Source organism: Quercus robur, chromosome 10 (assembly GCF_932294415.1).
Source record: "Quercus robur chromosome 10, dhQueRobu3.1, whole genome shotgun sequence".
Classification (NCBI taxonomy): Eukaryota; Viridiplantae; Streptophyta; class Magnoliopsida; order Fagales; family Fagaceae; genus Quercus; species Quercus robur.
The window spans coordinates 30840215-30859658 of NC_065543.1; the positions used below are offsets into that span (position 1 = coordinate 30840215).

The following is a 19444-nucleotide window of genomic DNA, read 5'->3' on the forward strand; positions in this document are numbered from 1 at the left end:
ACAAGAAATTTCTTCTCGTTGGCACCGATTACTTCACAAAGTGGGTCGAAGCTGAGGCACTGGCAAACATTAGGGACGTCGATGTCAAGAAGTTTGTTTGGAAAAATATTATCACTAGGTTCAGGACCCCGCATACCCTGATCTCGGACAACGACCTCCAGTTTGACAGCAAAGCCTTCAGAAAATACTGTAATGAGTTGGGAATTATCAATCGATACTCCACACCGGCCTACCCACAGGGTAATGGACAGGTGGAAGCCATCAATAAAGCCATAGTGAATGGGCTGAAAAAGAGGTTGGACGATGCGAAAGGGAGGTGGGTTGAAGAGTTAGCCCACGTCTTGTGGACATACCACACCACGCCTCACAGGTCCACGGGAGAAACCCCCTTTTGAATGACCTACGGAGTCGAGGCTGTCATCCCACTGGAGATAAACTTCCCAACACAGAGGACTACTGCCTTCAGCCCCATTGCTAATAACAAACTTTTGGAAAAAAGCTTGGACCTCCTCGAAGAAAAAAGGGAAAGTGCAATGGTCTACCTAGCATACTATCAGCAAAAGCTCAAACAGGGTTACGACGCCAAGGTGAGGTCAAGGCCATTGGCGCCCGGGGATCTAGTACTGAGGAAGGTCTTGGGCACCGCGAGGAACCCTGCATGGGGAAAACTTGGACCAAACTGGGAAGGCCCATACCGTATCACTTCCGTAGCCGGCATAGGAGCCTACTTTTTGGAAGATCTGGATGAACATGTAGTGCCACGCCCTTGGAATGTAAATAACCTGAAAACGTACTGTTATTAATGAAAGACATCATTCTTGACGCCATATTACTGTACAGCTACTTGGGCTAAGTGTTAAACAGAACCCAAGTCCTGCCTAGCTCCTCGAACCACAGACTTGGGGGAAATTAACCTCACAGCTATTTTCACTAAGTGTTAAACAGAACCCAAGTTCTGCCTGGTTCCTCGGACAACAGACTTGGGGGAAATTAACCTCGCAACTATTTTCACTAAGTGTTAAACAGAACCCAAGTCCTACCTGGCTCCTCAGACCACAGACTTGGGGGAAATTAACCTCGCAGCTATTTTCACTAAGTGTTAAACAGAACCCAAGTCCTGCCTGGCTCCTCGGACCACGGACTTGGGGGAAATTAACCTTGCAGCTATTTTCAATAAGTGTTAAACAGAACCCAAGTCCTGCCTGGCTCCTCGGACCACAGACTTGGGGGAAATTAACCTCACAGCTACTTGGGCTAAGTGTTAAACAGAACCCAAGTCCTGCCTGGCTCCTCGAACCACAGACTTGGGGGAAATTAACCTCGCAGCTATTTTCACTAAGTGTTAAACAGAACCCAAGTCCTGCCTGGCTCCTCGGACCACAGACTTGGGTGAAATTAACCTCGCAGCTATTTTCACTAAGTGTTAAACAGAACCCAAGTCCTGCCTAGTTCCTCGGACCACAGACTTGGGGGAAATTAACCTCACAGCTACTTGGGCTAAGTGTTAAACAAAACCCAAGTCCTACCTAGCTCCTCAGACCACAAACTTGGGGGAAATTAACCTCGCGGCTATTTTCACTAAGTGTTAAACAGAACCCAAGTCCTGCCTGATTCCTCGGACCACAGACTTGGGGGAAATTAACCTCGCAGCTATTTTCACTAAGTGTTAAACAGAACCCAAGTCTTGCCTGGCTCCTCGGACCACAGACTTGGGGGAAATTAACCTCGCAGCTATTTTCACTAAGTGTTAAACAGAACCCAAGTCCTGCCTGATTCCTCGGACCACAGACTTGGGAGAAATTAACCTCGCAGCTATTTTCACTAAGTATTAAACAGAACCCAAGTCCTGCCTGGCTCCTCGGACCACAGACTTGGGGGAAATTAACCTCGCAGCTATTTTCACTAAGTGTTAAACAGAACCCAAGTCCTGCCTGGCTCCTCGGACCACAGACTTGGGGGAAATTAACCTCGCAGCTATTTTCACTAAGTGTTAAACAGAACCCAAGCCCTGCCTGGCTCATTGGGCCACAGACTTGGGGGAAATTAACCTCGCTGCCATTTTGTCTAATTATCAACTATCATTTTTTACATATTCATTCACTCATGCTTGGTTTTCAACAGTTAATGGCAGAATAGACATCCATTCATGATGAAAACAGAAGAGAAAGTAAAACAACAAGGTTTAAAGGAAAACGACACCTTTCATTAAAATCCAAAAGTGATCCTTTTACAAACATTAACAGAACAAAATATAAAGGGTAAAACAAATAAAATCCTACACTACTTTCCTAAATCTGAACCCTGAGTAGGCCCGGGTTGATCGTCTGCTGCTTGGGGTCCCGAAACAGTCTCCTTAGCCTGTGTAACAACCTCCCTGATTGAAAGACTGTCCTCGGGCAACTTGTCCTTCACGGCCGGTTGCGCATCCTCAGCTTCAGGCATAGAGGAGTCCGAGGCTAAGGCCTTCGTTGGGAGAGGCTCTTCAGGGGCAACCACTTCGGGGATCTCACGAATATCCTCCGGAAAAAAGATATTCTCAGCTTTCCGGAGATCGGAGTCCGTTGGGACTGCTGCTCGATCCGAGGCTACACCCCAAGACATGGTAATGTAATCCCTACATACAGCGGCCACCTCCTCGGTCAGCCTGATCTCAATGTCCCTGACTCTGCGATCATAAGAGATTGCCACTGCTTTCTCGGCCACCTCCCTGGCCAGGCGGGCCTCCTCCTTGACCTTCGCAAGCTCGGCTTTGAGATCTGAAACCGCTTGCTTCTCTGTCACGAGTTTTTCCTCGGACTGGCGAAGCTGTATGCTCAGATCCTCAGCCTGCTAGTGGCGTTTTTAAGGCCGGCCTCCGCGCTCGCACGACCCTTTTTTGCCTCCTTTACTTCACTGCTCAGGCGATCATTTTCCTACCTGAGGTCGCCAGCAATCTTCTCGGCAGCACAGCGGGACTAAGCCTCATTGTGTAGGTCCTCACGAGCCTTCTTGGCCCATTCCTCAGCAACAAAGATTTGTTGAGTAACCTGTGCCAGAAAAGTAAATGCCTAATTAAAAGAGAATGATGAATAAATAGATACGTAACAAGAGAACGAAATAGGAGAAGTTTTCACTTACCATAGCCATGTCCCTCTTCAGCGACATGAAGAGGTCTGGTTGTCGAGTATCCCGGAGCCCCTTCATATCGTGAGGCAAAAGAAGAGGCTGCTGCAGGGCTTCAGCTAAGAATGACGCATGCCCTCGCTGGGATTCCCACAGGGTCGCATCCCAGGAAATTGGGGCGCCGTCCAGTTCGAGCCGTGGCGACCATATCCGCTGTTCCCTCCGAATAGCCACCTCGTCTCGGCTATCAATGGACCTGGTCCTCTTCTCTTTAGGCTCTTTGGTCTCTTTGCCTTTCTTCTGAGGCTTGGCTTTTTCTTGGCCAACCTCGCCCTCCTCCAATTCCTTCACAGGCCTTTTTCGCCTCAAATTGGGCATAGGCTGCAGTGCCGCATCCAATGTGGGAGGAAGAGGAAGAGGAGGAGGAGGAGCCTTAGAGGTTGGCTGTTCCTTTGGGACATCCTTGGAGGACTGCCCTTTGTTCTTGTTGGAAAGGAGGCCCCTGAGACTAGACCTTTGTTTCAGATCCATTCCTTCTTCTTCAACCTCTTGACTGGTGTCAACTTGTGCGATTACTAAACCAAGATCAGGGGCTGCCGAGGCGCGGTCTAAGTTTGAATCAGAGTCTGAGAGCTTTACTGGCCTGGCCGACACCTCTCCCTCCTCGGCGAAATGGAACTGGTCTATCTGATCTTCCAAAGACGAGTGCGAGGAACCGGCTTCTTCCAAGGGGACAACTACTGCGGGAAAAGCACGCTGAGTAGGCAGCTGGACGGGAGGTAAATCTCTCGAAGCGAGAAAACCTGGTATGGAGACGTCGATTCGTGCTAATCGCGGACTGCTAGCCCTGATTGCTTGACTGGTCTTCACTAGAGCACGAGTAAGGGGCTCGTAGTCCAAAATCAGAGGTGCAGCCCGCAATTTCCCGTCTGCATTCACGTAAATTTCAGACCTTAGAAGGAAATTGAGTGCTTGGATGTTGACCAAACTTAGCCGAGGAGTCGTATGCGCCTTGTCTGCAAAGCCCAAAGAAAGGGTTATGTTAGTCTGAGAAGGCAAACAAGCGAAGTTAAAATTGAAACGAAGAAAAAGAAAGATCAAAACTAAGATCCCTTCTAAGGGATCTAACTCTACGGTGTCTCACCTGGTTTTCCTGCCCTGACCGGGCAGTGAATACCATCGTGCCATGGTCCGGAGACGATCAAAAGGTCGTCCTTCAAGCCTTTGTTGGACTTGGGAAGGCAGGATATCAACCTCACCTCATTGGACCTGGACTTCAAGTAATATGAGTCGCCGAGGCTGTGCAATTCATATAGATGAACCACGTCATACCATGAAAGGCCGAGGTTCATCTGATTGTTCAAGACGTCTACGCACCCCAGAATCCGGAACATATTCGCGACACATTGGTGAGGGGCCAACCTATGACCACGCAAATAATCCCTAGTTATCCTCCCCATAGGAATGGTCATTCCTCCTTCCACAAAGGCTATCACTGGAATGGCAACCTGCCCCGTTCTTCTCTTAATTAAGACTTCCTCCAAAGAACAATACTCTAGACCTACCTCCGACGGAATACGGTATTTAGCCCTGAAGCCTTCTATACCGGCCGGGGAATCTACCATTTTCTCAAGCTTACCCATCCCTCTAATCCTAGGTGACGCGAAGACGATTTACTTAAGGAATAACACCGGAAAAGGCAACGAAAAAGGAATGTGCACTTACGGGTGAGGAGCTTGCAGGAAATCTTCAAGGGGACGACTGCGAAGGCTTGAACACTTTGAAAGGGAAAGTACTGGAGTGCTCTGAGTGCTTGAGTGCTTGTCCAAAAATGAGAAGGAAATGCCTTTGAAAAATCTTATATATCCGGGAGAAGCTGGATAGACATACTCCCGCCTAGAGAAATGGAAATGATCCCAACCGTTGATCTAGCATCCGACCGTCGGATTGAAAAGATATAAAACCGCTAAAAGCAATAATTAGCGCCTTATGGGTCATTAAACACCTTCGTCATTAATGAGGCACGTGAGAAGCATACCTCCGCACGGGTGAAGCAGGAGTCCACAATAAATAATCCTAAGAATGTCAAAATCCCGCCTTTCCTCCTCGGACAAGAAAGAAGGAGCCGGAATTTTGAGGGGCTATTGTAGGGGTAAAATTCCTAAAGTCAACAATGGGCCTTGGGCCCAGCACGGAGCCCAACCATGACCCAAAGGGAAAATGGGGACCAAAAGACTTCTGGCCCAATCCTGTTGAGCCCAGTTTATTTTAAAAGAAGTCCGAGGAGGAATGTCTCCTCGGACACACAAATATGGGCCCAATGTGCGCCCCTTTCACAGTGAAGAACCATCTCAGACAAATATGGGTAGAAGGATGAGCCTCACATAGCAGGAAAGAGGAAAATGTAAGACGTCCAAGGAGAAGCCACAACTGCCGCATTAAATGCAAATAAGCTACTTTTTCAGCCGCATTAATGTAGAGAAGACAGGCGAACAGTGTTACATTGGCTAGTGCAACTCACAGAAAGATAAGGTGGATGTCCGATGGGATAGGCACTCAAGTGAAGGTCTAGATGGTTAACAAGTGTAAGGTCCTTATCAATTTAAGGAGACTATATAAGAGAAGGAAATCCCCATGAAGAGGGGATCGAAGAATTTAGAGAAAAAGAGAGAGAGGTTAAAGAATTTTGTAGTCTTTAACCAGAGCAAGAGGTGCACTTATACGTCTCCTCGAATCGGTATCCTATAAACTTAAATGGGATATTCTCACGTTCAGACTGATGCATGGCATACAACTAACTAACGTTCACTTCGTCCAGCCCTAGTTCTGTAACCCGCTCTCTACAAATTCATTGTCTAGGGACTTTTGGGCCAGAACCACTTACTTGTTGGGCTTGGGCCCCAAAAACCGCCCTTACACTACGTGTACCATAAAACAAAAAACAAAAAAATACAGTACTAAAACAACTCTATCTAATTATAGAAAGAAAAGACACAAATTAGGGATGGCTATACTCATTGGGTAATGGATATCCAACCCTACTCGATTTAAATATTTTGGGTAAATCCCAACCCACCCAATAATCAAAACTACCAAATTGCCCCTAAAACTTGAAAATGACCAAAGTACTCTTAAAATCCTCTAAAATTGCCGAAATGCACCCTAAACCTAAAAAATGACCGAAATACATCCGAAACCTTAAAATTGCCAAAATACCCCATAAACCTAAAAAATTGCCAAATGACCCCCGAAACCTAAAAAATGACCAAAATACTTCAGTTCCCAAAACCTAAAATTACCAAAATACGCTCTAAACCTAAAAAAAATACCGAAATACCCCTGAAACATAAAATATTTTCAAAATACCCCAAAATTAAAAATGACCAAACTACCCCTCTAAACCTAAATAATTACCAAAATACCCCTGAAATCTAAAAAATGACCAAAATACTCTCGAAAACTAAAAATTACCAAACTACCCCCTAAATCTAAAATATAACCGAAATACTCCTGAAACCTAAAAAAATTACTGTAATACCCCCGAAACCTAAAAAATACCATCCCTAGAAATGTATGATTCATAAAAAAGTGTAATTAAGCTAATACCATGTATATTGACCTCTTCTAAAAAAAATGTATAGTTTGAACTATATAATTGTGATTATTTTTAATTGTACTTGTGCATATGCACGGAACTACAGACTAGTTACCTACTAATAATATGATTATATAATGTTGCTCCACCTTCCCTCAAAATTTACTATGCCTTTTGAGTAGAGTTATGGTGTGCCTTTGTGTTAAAACCCATTTTTCCTCTCCCTTGTATGTGTGTGTGTATGTGTGTTTGTTTCTCAAAAAAAAAAAAAAAAAAGGATAATTGTCTCACATTGCTTAAGAGAGTGTATTGTGTGTAGCATAACTTGCCCCACCCTTCCTTAAAAGTCACCATGGCTTTTGAGTAGAATTGTGGTGTGTCTTTGTGTTAGAACCTCTTTCCCTCTCCCTTGTATGTGTGTGTGTTTGTTTCTCAAAAAAAAAAAAAAAAAAGGAAAATCACAAGGTGATATATAGTTTTGCTTTCTTTTTTCTTTATATCAGGGTGAGCAAGGAGAAGTGGGCTGCTGGAGTGCTAGACAACTTTGCTGAGGGGGAGATGTATGCTGAGCATTTCCTGAGAAAATTTGTCCGCAACAAGTCCCCAGAAATTATGCTATCCATCAACAAATTCTTCACAGACCCAAATCGAAGTTAAGTTCTTGAATAAAGAGAACTAAGTGGAGATATGAACCCTAGTATGGTTGATTGTGATTGAAAATTGTGTTAAAATTGGCATCTAGTGGATGTCGTTGAACTTATAAGTTTGGGTGAATAAAACTTGAATTTTATATGCGAGATAGGTTAACTGCAACCTCTTGGAAAATTTCATGTGGTTCTTTACCTGTTTTAAATTGAATTGACAGATGTGTATTTCATTCAAATGTCTTAGTACCATTTGGGGAAATTGAGCTGGATTTCGTCCCCTCCATCTTGATTTATTATTGCTCATGAAGCTGGACTTTCCCTACTTAAGAGTCTCAAGACGCCCATAGATTTGGGAAAAAACTGCTGACCAATATAAAATAAGAAGGTATTAGTCATCATGGGAGTGTGGGACAAATTCAACCACGAATGAGATTATGAGATCATTCATTATCAATATGGGAATTTTATTCTCTTAAATTATCATAAATTTGCCTGTGAGGAGATAACTGCTGCTCTTTCTGAAGTTGGGGAAGTTTTCATAACCATTAATTTTGATTTGGTTACGAGTACACTTTTCCTAAGGTCCCTAGCTGAATGCAAATTAAGGTCACAAATAATAAAGCAAGACAAATTGATTTATTGCAAAAGCTCAAAAGGAACCATGACAATGAACACTAGACCTCAAAAATTACCCCATGTCAACTGTTTTTTGTGCTCAAAAAGGCTGAAATGGATAAAAGGTCACTCCAATTTTGAATTTGTATGTTGAAATGCATGCTTTTGCCTGCCACTATTTTTGGTGGAGGTTCAAAGAGGGAGTGATTCTAGGACCAGGGCGAAGAAGGTTCTAAATTCTTATTGACCACTGATAAGTGTGGACAGGTAACTTCTCTGGTGTCTGAAAGGGTAAGGTAGGGGATGATTTGTAATTAATCTGGCTCTTCGAGTTGGGAAGGGATTGTAGTCGTCATCGACATTATCCAATAGAAATGCAATTGCCTACAACTTGAGTTTAAATGGGGCTTTAAGAACTCTGTTTTCAACAGAGTTGTGATGCAGATGGGGTATTCTTTCCAATTTTATTTCTTAGAGTCTGTTGTTAGGCTGATGCTATGTAACCTAGCTGGCTCGTATTGAATAGTGTTTGACTTTGGGTAGTGTTTTCAAAGATGTGATGGTCTGCTCCATTTGTATGCAGCAGCTTTTGCCACGTGTTGTAGATTGTGTTTTGGTAATAAAATCTGACTTGTCCCAAAAACCAAAAATAAAAAATAAAAAAAAAAGTCCACAAATTAAGTAACAAAAGTTATTGACTAGTCCCTTCTAAAGATAACTATAATCATTTTGAGTATCAAGTATCGTACAAGTGCATGAAATTCCTCTCACAGTTCTCTGCATGAGAAATGCCGACCATAGCTAGTCCCCATGTCATCTCTCTCACTTGCACTTTGCAGATGGTATAAAACACGTGCCTCTGAAGAATCATAAGGAAAAGGAATACTGCACAAACAGCACACCTGAAGAACAGAGCTTCCTCGAACACCATTATAGCTATCATAAAGTGGCCCAGCCTGTTCTCACAATTACTGTCCAGATAGGCTCATGACAATTTCAAACCCTATGCAACTGAATGTATACAAAATTTATCGTCATTTGGATCCTGACTTCCAAAGCAACATCTTAACCACTGAATCCACCTACCCACCTAAAAGAAGAAGAAGACGATAAGCAAGCAAGAGACTTAAAGTTATGAGATTAAGAAATTCATCATAATTTACAGCTGCAAAATGTCTCATGAAATGGAGAACACAAAACAAGAACAGCATTCTTACGTCTTCTATGACATTGATGAACGATCACAACAGATTAAACTTCAGAAGAATTACATTGGGCTTCTAGTCAACAATCAAGTTCTAGTGTACAGCAACTCCAAATAAGGAAGAAATATACTTTCCAAACTTCAAACTTGTTTCCTATATATCTGCAGCACCACATTCAGACTGAAACATTCCATTGGGGCAGCATCTATCCCACTATGAAAATAATTAATTAGATTACAATTGAAAATACATCAATTTGTTCAGCAGCGTTCAAGATATGGTTGCATTCTGATCTCATCCCAAGCTTTTTATCATTCATCGATTTCCATAAGTCAGAAACTGGGAGTAGAGGCATACATGTACATCTATTTGGAAACAAAAAATTCAGGGAGAGAAGTGCTCAACATCCATCGAAGGGAAACCAGATTGTGTTGTTCTCATTCCTCGAAGTAAACTCTTTGCTGTTTCCTTCTCCTGCAATCATGGACAAAAAGTGCAAAATCAGTGATTCATATTCAAAAAATTAGTGATATGGGGTTTTATGTAAAACATTGACAGAAGGGGGGAAACAAAATGCTAAGAACTCACTGGGCCAGTAAAATCCAGAAGACGGGTACAATACACCTCTGCCTCCTCAAATCTCTTCTGGGTCTTATAGTACGTAGCAAGATAAAGCAAAGCTTCTACCATATTTGGTCCTTCCCTCTCTTCAGCTTCCATCCTCTCCAAATCCTTCTTGTAGTAAAATGCTGCCTCTTCAGGACGCCCGAGTTCATATTGCAACTTTGCTAGTTGGTGCAGGGCAATTGCTTCCCTGTCATTACAATTTGCTGCCCTTCTGTAACACTTAATTGCCTCCTCAAGCATGCGAAGTTGATCAGTTTCATAACAATGAGCCATTGAGATCCACAACCGAGAATCATTTGGCTGCAAGAATACAGATTTTCGGAAGTAATGTAGGGCATAGAATGGCATGCCCATCATCTCATAAGCTTGTCCTAGTCCATACCATGCTCGATAATCACATGGATTTATATCTATAGCCCGTCGATAGGCATCCACAGCAGCTGGAGTATTTTTCATCTCAATATACTCATGACCCATAAGTGTCCAAGCAGACAGATAATTTTTGTTCAATTTGAGTGCCCTCCTAAAATACATAACCGACTTCTCATGCTGCCCCTTTAAACTATAGTAATTGCCAATAATGCAACAAGATTCAGGCCTGTATTTATCAGTCATAAATACCCTATGGGCAAGGTAACTCAGGGCAGAAGAACACTCATTTGCATAGAGCACATTGGAATACATATCCATGTCTTCAACTCGGTAAGGATCATTTCTTAGAAGTTCTTCAAATATTGTTTCAACTTGTTGAAATTCCCTCAAACTGTACTGGGCTTTTGCAATTTGAGCCTGGATGTAATTACTATAACCAAAAGTTCCCTGTAGATATTCATATTTTGCTAAAGATTCGCTGTGCATCCTAATTTCTTGGTAAGCACTGGCAAGAAAGAAGTCCTTCATCCAATGGTTGTTGAGATTTAGGCTGTTCAGGGTGTCAATCGTAGTGCACAAAGACTGCAGCTCTGACCATGCATTCCAGTTCCAAGGGTAGCTATTCACAGACTCAACAAGAACTGTACGAGCAACATTCTCGCTGCCTTTCTCTTTGAGAACAAGACCATACAAGTACAATCCAAATGGATCAATCGAGCCATTCTTGCGTAGTATTGATAACTCGCACTCCAAAGAGACCAGTTCGCTATTCACAGAATCACTCTTACCTAAGGGTCCCTCAAGTTCTATCACCTCTTCTTCTTTCCGCTTTTCCCCAGCCTTAATGAAACAATGAGAATAAGAGTATTTATACATATAAAACTTCTTCTTCTTTTTTGATAAGTAACATAAAATTTTTATTAAAAACACACAGCCCAGTACATTTGAAATGTACAAAAAGGCAAAAACAAAGATCTAATAGACCATATATCCTTGAAAATCAACAGGTATCATGCCATTTGTTAGAGCTACTTCTAGTTATTTTTACTATCTCACAAATACCATGAGATTCTTTAATTTTCTTACAATTTGGGTGGGCAAGAGAAATTATGCACCCTTCATGACTTGCTGCTAGTGATCAAATTTATGCATAAGTATTTTCAGTCTTTGTTGCAGCAATTGCAAAACTGTAGGCACTTAGCCCAAAATTCAAACCTGAAAAAGGGATAACACACCTAAATCAAACATTGAAGCAAGTCTCATGTCTGGCCACCATTTCTCATCTAAACAAAACCTCATTATACCATGCTTCTTTTGGTACTGGGTATTAAGTCCAATTATTGCATAGTTGATACTTTTTGTAGCACCAACCACCAACCACCAACCTTGGGTAGTAATGACTCAACTCCATTGACGACAACTTTACGTGCTGCCACCCACATAAAAAAGGGAAGATTTAGAAAAGGCTTCAAAATAAGAATTCTAAAGACTATCATCCTGAACCAACTAGTGTTTTCCCTAAATCCTACCAAATTGAATCTCTTATCGATTTATTTCCTACAATCAACAAATAACACAATGAGGAAAACAAGTCTCATTCCTAATGTATCAAAACCCACCATCATATAATATCCAATCTAAAACAGAACAAACAATATAAGTTATACAGCTAGAAGAGTGCAACAAACCAGATAAAGAGCATAACAACGCAAGAACACAGATTTCTTCCCAGTTTGGTCCCGTAGCACATGAGCAGCCCTCCTGTACTCTCGGCAGTCAAAGTAAGACTTAGCCAGAAGGTAAAAGTCACCATCCACAGCATCATCCTCCTCCATCACAGGAGTGGACACGTATGACACACCAGCAATGGGTGTTGAAGTGATCTCATTCGTGCGGAATCTCCTGCGAATGCTTGAGCTTCCCCACTGGAATCTGGTGTTTGAAGGCGTGAAGTTTGCCGGGTCTTGCTCAATACCCATCAACTGTTCTGCTGCCCTGCATTACCATAGACCCAACAAATCAAAATCCATTGGCAATAAAATTAAACAAATATCTGATGATTAAAACAAGGAAAAAAAACAAATGGGGTAGCTAAATAGCAATATATTTTCACATTCCCATTTTCTGAAAATTAAAAAAAAGGAATATAATTTTGAAAAAACAAGGTTTTTACTTTTTTACATCAATGTTGACAAGAGAAAAGAAAAATATGCACTTGGGTTAGTTAAATTAGAGATTCTGGATAGGCTTTTACATTATGACTATTCGTTTACCTATTGATCAAGTTGCTTAGTTACCAAATGGAGCATAAAGACAGTAACTTTAACTCTAATTAGATACACAAACACCAGAATTCAAACAAAAGAACATTAATCTATATGAAAAAAAACAAGTATATGAATTAAGTGCTTTCAGAACAGAAGCAACAAAAGCACTTTCAAAAAAAATATTGAGTCCAAAGATGGAGAGAGAAATTGTGGTTTAGGGTTTTAGGGTTTGGAGTTAGAAATGAATACCATTTGGAAGCAGTGTAAAGGCAACGATCACTGAGCTGACGAATCGCAATGCGGAGCTCACTTCTACAACTCTCTTTTGAATTCATCTCTCTCTCTCTCTCTCACTCTCTCTGTGCAAAGCTTAATTGCTTGTGCTTTTGTTCATTCAAAAAACAAACCACAAAAATAAAAACCTTTCCAAAAAAATCAAACTGTGGCTGCCTCTAACGTGCGCCGGGTTCCGCGCCCAGGTTTTTGAAAGTATACGGTAGCCGAGGGCCTGACCTGTTTTGTGGGCTGGGCCGAGTAGAGTTATAAATGACCCAATTTAATTATGATAAAACTTAAATCCAAGTTTATGTTCACTTATTTAGCAAACTAATTAAGCTTAAATCTAATTTTATGCTCGCTATTAAAAGAGGCAACCTCAACATTATAATATATTTGTGAATGCGAGGCTTGATTTAATTATGTAATATTATATTTTTGGTTAAATTCTAACCAACTATCTTGAGGTTTGAGCTAATGCCAAATACATTCAAGACAATTGAAAAATAACCAAATTGGTCCTTAAACACAAACGGCTTCTTCCTAAAACAAATTTGTACTTTTTTTTCATTTTAAGACTATCTATTCATGTTTATTTAAGTTCAAAGTCCAAGTTTATACTTGCTATTAAACAAGTCAACCTCGACATTATAATGCATTTGTGAACAAATTAACAAACGTGAGGCTGATTCAATTATATATAATGTTATATTTATATATACATACATGTATAAAAATATATTTATATAGACTTTTGATTGAATCATATAAATTTGTAAATAGGTTTGTATGATATTAAATTGTTATGAATTTGTAGAATATTCATTTGTTTATGAACAGGTACAAAATTTTATCAGGGTTTTAACATATATGGAAAAAAAAAATGAATTAAATGTTTTATTTTTAACATACAATAAATGAATTAAGTAGATTGTGAACAAGCACAAGTTTATTTAAAAGAAAATGAACAAAATTTGAACATATGGTAAAAGATTGGCTCCAGTACACATGAGCATTAGACCCATTGGAAAATTGACTAGGCAAATATTTTATATATGTCAACATTTCAATGAATCTATTGCACTAGATCTAAGCTAGTTTGTGAACCTTTAATCTTATTTGATAATAAGTTATACCTAAGCTTTTAACACTTGAGTATAAGTCGGCTCGGCCCACTTACAGCCATATTAACGAGAGTGATAAAGGCCCAAAACTATTTGGAGCCCAACTAGAAAATAACGGTTAAGAAAAACTCGTGGGTTGAAGACTGAGAAAATCGAAAATGTTCACTCAGCTTCAAAGAGCTCCTTCACCACTCTCCCATCTCAAAACCCACCCTCCAAAACCTCCATATTTACTTCCACGCCACTCTCTCACCACCGCACCACCACCACCACCGCCTCCGCCACAAGACGCCGCGACCTTAGCTAAACTAATCCTCAGCTCCGACCCAAAAACCCTAACCCAAACCCTCCAAGACCCTCAAATCCAATGGACCCAAGACCTAGTCAACAAAACCCTCAAGCTCCTCTGGAACCACGGACCCAAAGCCCTCCACTTCTTCAAAACCCTAGACCACCACCACGCCAATTTCACTCACTCCGCCGCCTCATTCGACCACGCCATCGACATCGCCGCCCGTATGCGCGACTACAAGGCGGTGTGGGGCCTCGTGGCCCGAATGCGCTCTCGCCGCCTCGGCCCAAGCCCGAAAACCTTCGCCATTATCGCCGAAAGGTTCGCCGCCGCAGGTAAACCCGATAGAGCCTTCAAACTCTTCATGTCAATGCACGAACACGGTTGTTTTCAGGACTTGAATTCGTTCAACACTATTCTTGACATTTTGTGCAAATCGAAACGCGTTGAAATGGCTCATAACTTGTTTAAGATGTTAAAGGGTAGGTTTAAGGCTGATTGTGTTAGCTATAATATAATTGCAAATGGGTTTTGTTTGATTAAGCGGACGCCTAAGGCATTGGAGGTGTTGAAGGAAATGGTTGAGAAGGGATTGAATCCGAGCTTAACGACGTATAATATAATGCTTAAAGGGTATTTTAGAGCTAGTCAGATTAAGGAAGCTTGGGAATTCTTTTGGCAAATGAGGAAAAGGAAATGTGGGATTGATGTTGTTACTTATACTACCTTGGTTCATGGGTTTGGTTGTGCGGGTGAGATTAATAGAGCTAGAAAGGTTTTTGATGAGATGATTAAGGAAGGGGTGCTTCCTTCGGTTGTGACATATAATGCTTTGATTCAGGTTTTGTGTAAGAAGGATAGTGTGGAAAATGCAGTTTTGGTTTTTGAAGAGATGGTGGGAAAGGGGTATGTGCCTAATTCGACGACTTATAATGTGTTGGTTAGAGGATTGTGTCATGTGGGTGAAATGGATAGGGCATTGGAGTTTATGGGAAGAATGAAGGACGATGAGTGTGAGCCGAATGTTCAGACATATAACATTGTGATCCGTTATTTTTGTAATGCTGGAGAGATAGAAAAGGGTTTAGAGATGTTTGGAAAGATGGGTAGTGGGGTTTGCTTGCCCAATTTGGATACGTATAATGTTTTGATAAGTGCAATGTTTGTGAGGAAGAAATCGGATGATTTGTTGGTTGCTGGGAAGTTGTTGATTGAGATGGTTGAGAGAGGATTTTTGCCTCGAAAGTTCACTCTCAATCGGGTTTTGAATGGGCTTTTGCTAACTGGTAATCAAGGTTTTGCAAAAGAGATTTTGAGATTGCAAAGTAGATGTGGCCGTCTTCCACGTCAGTTCAAGTTGTGAAGCCTAGTGGCATTTAAATTGGCTGATGAATAGTGACATTGCACTCACATCCTCTTGTCAAATGTTGAAAACATTTCCTAATGTGAAGGGCTCCTATTGTGGTAGAAGCTGACTCATGATTGACAGTGTGGCTTTATAGGATGCACATCTCATTTGCTCTGCAAAGGAAACTGAAATTGCATTATGAATTTCAGTCATCACCTAAAATTGAGACATACAATGCCTGCTTGTGCAAGTCCACAAAGAAAAATTTATGTTATTGAGGCTGTGGCGGTGGAGGGTTATAAATGGGAACGAAGCACTTGAGCGTCTGAAATCCCTTTTCAGCCTTTTAGTGGAAACAAAGTACAATTGTATGTGGCAACAATTGAGACAGGGCAACAGGTGATGATGGCCATTGATTTCATAAGTTTGAAAGTTGATTTGCTTCATCCTTCCTAGTTCCTTCTGCTATCTCATGTTTTGGAATTGGCATCTGGGCACATGTTTAAACTCCAAGAAGCCTAGAACCCTTCCACAGGTGATGACTGTTCTTGTTGTTCAGTGGGCATAATGTTGTATCAACATCCCTAATCCCTATTCTCTTCTATGTTACCTTTTCCTCTCTGCTCTCAACCTTCCAACACTCCACCCCACCTGACTTAGTCAGGACTTCACATATGATCTCGCCGTCAAGCACTGCACTCATCGATGATGATAAAGACCTTGACCCCCCTTGCAACGATGCGAACAGGTTCTCAACTCTCTCTGTCTCTCTGTTTTAGGCTTTTAGCTTTCAAATTTCTCTCTCCAAGGGTTTCATTTATGTATCATCCTATGTGTTAATTCAAATTTTAGTTTTACTTTTTGAATCTTTGGATAATTCTGATGGTGAAATGAATTGGAATATTGGAATGGTGTATATATTGGCGCAGAACTGTTTATTCAAGTACTTGTAATATTTTGGGATTGAGTTTTTTGAGATAAGTTTTGAGCAAAAAGGTGGGATTGAAAGTGTGTTTGTAATTTTGAAGCACTGTTTATGTCATTAGACATTGTTATGAAATTACTTTTTATACTTTCCTTTTTCTTTTTTTTTTTGGGTATTTGGGTTTGATAAGAATTTATTGGGCAAAGAAAGCTGGGACTGAATAGAGGGTTTAATATTATTGATATCAAAGTTCATTTGGATTCAGGAATTTTGGGATCTTTTTAGGACTTTGCATTGTTTCAGTCTTTTTCTTTATTTGATTTTTTTTCTTTGAGTTGTTATGAGGTTGATTCTTATTGTTTGATTTAAGAATGCTGCCCAATTAATTAGATTTTTATTGTTATATATTTTTTTTAAAGATTTAGTAAATCCTTCCAATGTTCACTCTTTACACTTGGTACACAAATGCAAAGCTTTGCAATTTAACTGTTTGATAAAATGCTTAAAAGAAACATTAGCTAGCCCATCAAGCCTGTGTTACCCTAATTTTTTTTTTTGTACTGATATCGATGTGTACATTCTTTTTTCTTTTTCTTTTTTTATTTTTTTTTATCAAGGCTCTGACTTTGACATTTAAGAAAAAGGTAATCAAGTTATATGTGTCTGTTATTGCAATCATTTTGACATCGAACTCTAATACAATCAGATCCCTATACACAAACATATCAATTTTACAATTTAAATAAATAACAATTAGAATCCAATAATACTCATTGCCTCTCTTTTTAAAGTTTAACTATTTCTGTTGTATGGCATGAAATGTAACTGTCATGTTCTTTGACACTCTAATCCTCTGCTTGGTAGCCTCTTTCTGACTTTAGGCCTGCTTCTTTCTTGGTCTTTTCTTACTTCTCTTGTATGGGATAAAATTTAACTGTCACAGGACAAGATGAGCGAATGTTTCTTAGGTTCTATGTGCTGGTAAGGATCTAGCAACAGAACAAACTGCAAGCCAAATGATTAATCTGCTAAGGCAGCTTCAGTTTCTGTATAATGATGTTCAATATATATATCCTAAGTGGAGTTTAGATTTTTATCGCTGAGACAATCAGCAGTAGTTTGCCCCTGCATTTAAGTGTTTCTTTAGTGTTCATTGTTCTAAGTATTTATCCCAAGCATTTTTCATTGCTTTTGATTAAAATCTGAAGTGTTTTGTCAATCTTTTAACCAACTAAAGATGTTTGAAAATGACTTATTGCTGGTTTAGGAAAATTCTGTCATGGGGCACATGATGTTATGAATGTTAGGGTGTGTAAGCGGTAGTAAAATTGAGATTTGCTGGGACTTAACCAATGCTAAATGTGGTTATGGGCCAGATCCCATGGAGGGATTTTATTTAGTTGTTGTGTTTAATCAAGAAATAGTTTTACTGCTTTTGTATGCTTGGAAGAATGAATAGAAATGTATTTCATATTTGAGTGTGAGCAAATACTTGTAGTTGTGTTTTGATTTTTTTTTTTTTTTTTTTTGAAAAAGTGAATTACAGGTCTTGCTTGCTTTTAATGGAGCTATTGTAAGTTTCATAGCATAAAACAGTGACTCTTGCTTGCTTTTAATAGTTCAACTAAGAAGTCTTGTTTTGCATGTACTAATCCCTTTTACAAAATTTCTCAAACCCATGACAATTACCAAAACAGCAACTAAAAATATCCCTGCAAATGTCAGTTGACAAGCCCCATATAGATTCCCAGGATCCTAGAAGAATCAAGTTCATTCCATTAATAGGTGAATTGACATTTCTCCTATAAGAATGGGTGGAGGTGAGCGCCTGAGGTGTAGGAAAGCTAATAGCTAACAGGCACTATGTATTTGTACCTAATGGTAGTACACTTTAAGAAACCTATGCTTTTTACCTTTGTTAGTGTAAAATAGCCAACAAACTCTATATAAAAAATTTACCGATTAATTTATGTACAACAGCAATAATTTTCAAAACATGATATAAATCATTTTTTGAGTACAAATTTCTTTGAAGTTAGACATATTATCCATATAGGGTATTTATCTTTGATGTTTAGGAATGTATTGAGCCAAGCTTTGCTTTGTTCAAGTTTGATTCATTAATTAATCAAGCTTCAACTTAACTTCAAGATTGTTCATGTAGTTAATGAATGAGCCTCAATGAGCATCTTAACAAGTCTAATTTGAGTTGTTCAAGAGATCCTCCATTTTGTCACCGTGTCCTTACTACTTTTGTACTGTGGTGATACTCTTGTGATTGCTTCATCATTATGTTTGGTAAACTGTTACCACTTAAATTGGTTCAAGTGATCATTAATTCTGTTATTAGGTCATGGGGTCAAAATTATATAATTATTTTCACCATGTGCACCTTAATTTGCTCCAATGTATTTTGACACTGATATCTGCCACTCATAAATTAGCTTAAAGGGTATGCACCACTTGAATAAGCTTATTTTGAAATTAGCTGAAACGCCACTCATATATGTTCATTTGTTATAGTATATTGCGGAGGAGTTTGAATGAGACTCATGAATTAACTGAATGGTATGAACCATTTGAATAAGCTTATTTTGAAATTAGTTGAAACTGCCACTCATATATGTTCATTTGTTATGGTATATTACGGAGGAGTTTGAATGAGACTAGAAAGCTGAAGCCTACAGACTTAATATGTTCCTTTTTAATACACACACACACACACACACACACATATCAATGATTATGTGCTTTGTGTTTATTTCTCATTTATGTTGTTGATTCAACGTTGTGGCACTTAATTCTATTTCAGATGTATAGATTGAGTTTGTTGACTTTGTTGCTCAATGATTTTTTGGTTTGTTACAGACTCTTAGCTATTGGATGCATTTTAAAGCTAATATAAATGGCTTAGTTGTCTAGACTGGGTCTGTAGGTTTTGTTGTTTCAAGTATGTGATTCGTAAAGCTGATATGGCTTAGTTCTCTAGATTGAGTTTGTGGGCTTTGTTGTTCCGAATGTGATGATGTTATGTCTTTGCTGTCAAAAT

General features: G+C 39.9%; 2 protein-coding genes across 5 annotated transcripts in view; one reads left to right on the forward strand and one right to left on the reverse strand.

Annotated features, from left to right (window-relative positions):
* Nucleotides 1-8636: 8636 nt before the first annotated feature.
* On the reverse strand, nt 8637-12887 carry LOC126702427 (anaphase-promoting complex subunit 8-like). Of its 2 annotated transcripts, XR_007647755.1 has the most exons (5): nt 12680-12887; nt 11852-12158; nt 9753-11003; nt 9177-9638; nt 8637-9049 (listed from the first exon to the last, which is right to left on the reverse strand). XR_007647755.1 is itself a non-coding variant. In XM_050401125.1 (4 exons), exons 1-4 carry the CDS (start codon nt 12763-12765, stop codon nt 9549-9551), a joined length of 1734 nt encoding a protein of 577 aa, XP_050257082.1. In that variant the 5' UTR covers nt 12766-12887; the 3' UTR covers nt 9156-9548. The 2 variants fall into 2 exon arrangements, 1 of the variants encoding a protein (XP_050257082.1); XM_050401125.1 differs by lacking the exon at nt 8637-9049 and having other exon boundaries at nt 9156-9638.
* A 1094-nt stretch (nt 12888-13981) lies between these two features.
* Nucleotides 13982-19444, forward strand: part of LOC126701711 (pentatricopeptide repeat-containing protein At1g74900, mitochondrial-like) — a 39323-nt gene continuing 33860 nt past the window's right edge. For 2 of the 3 annotated variants that reach the window (XM_050400038.1, XM_050400037.1), the window contains exon 1: nt 13982-16218. In XM_050400038.1, coding sequence (XP_050255995.1) covers nt 13989-15485 — 1497 coding nt within the window. In that variant the 5' untranslated portion in view covers nt 13982-13988 and the 3' untranslated portion in view covers nt 15486-16218. The remainder of the gene's footprint in view (nt 16219-19444) is intronic. The other variant, XM_050400039.1, reaches the window with a different exon arrangement.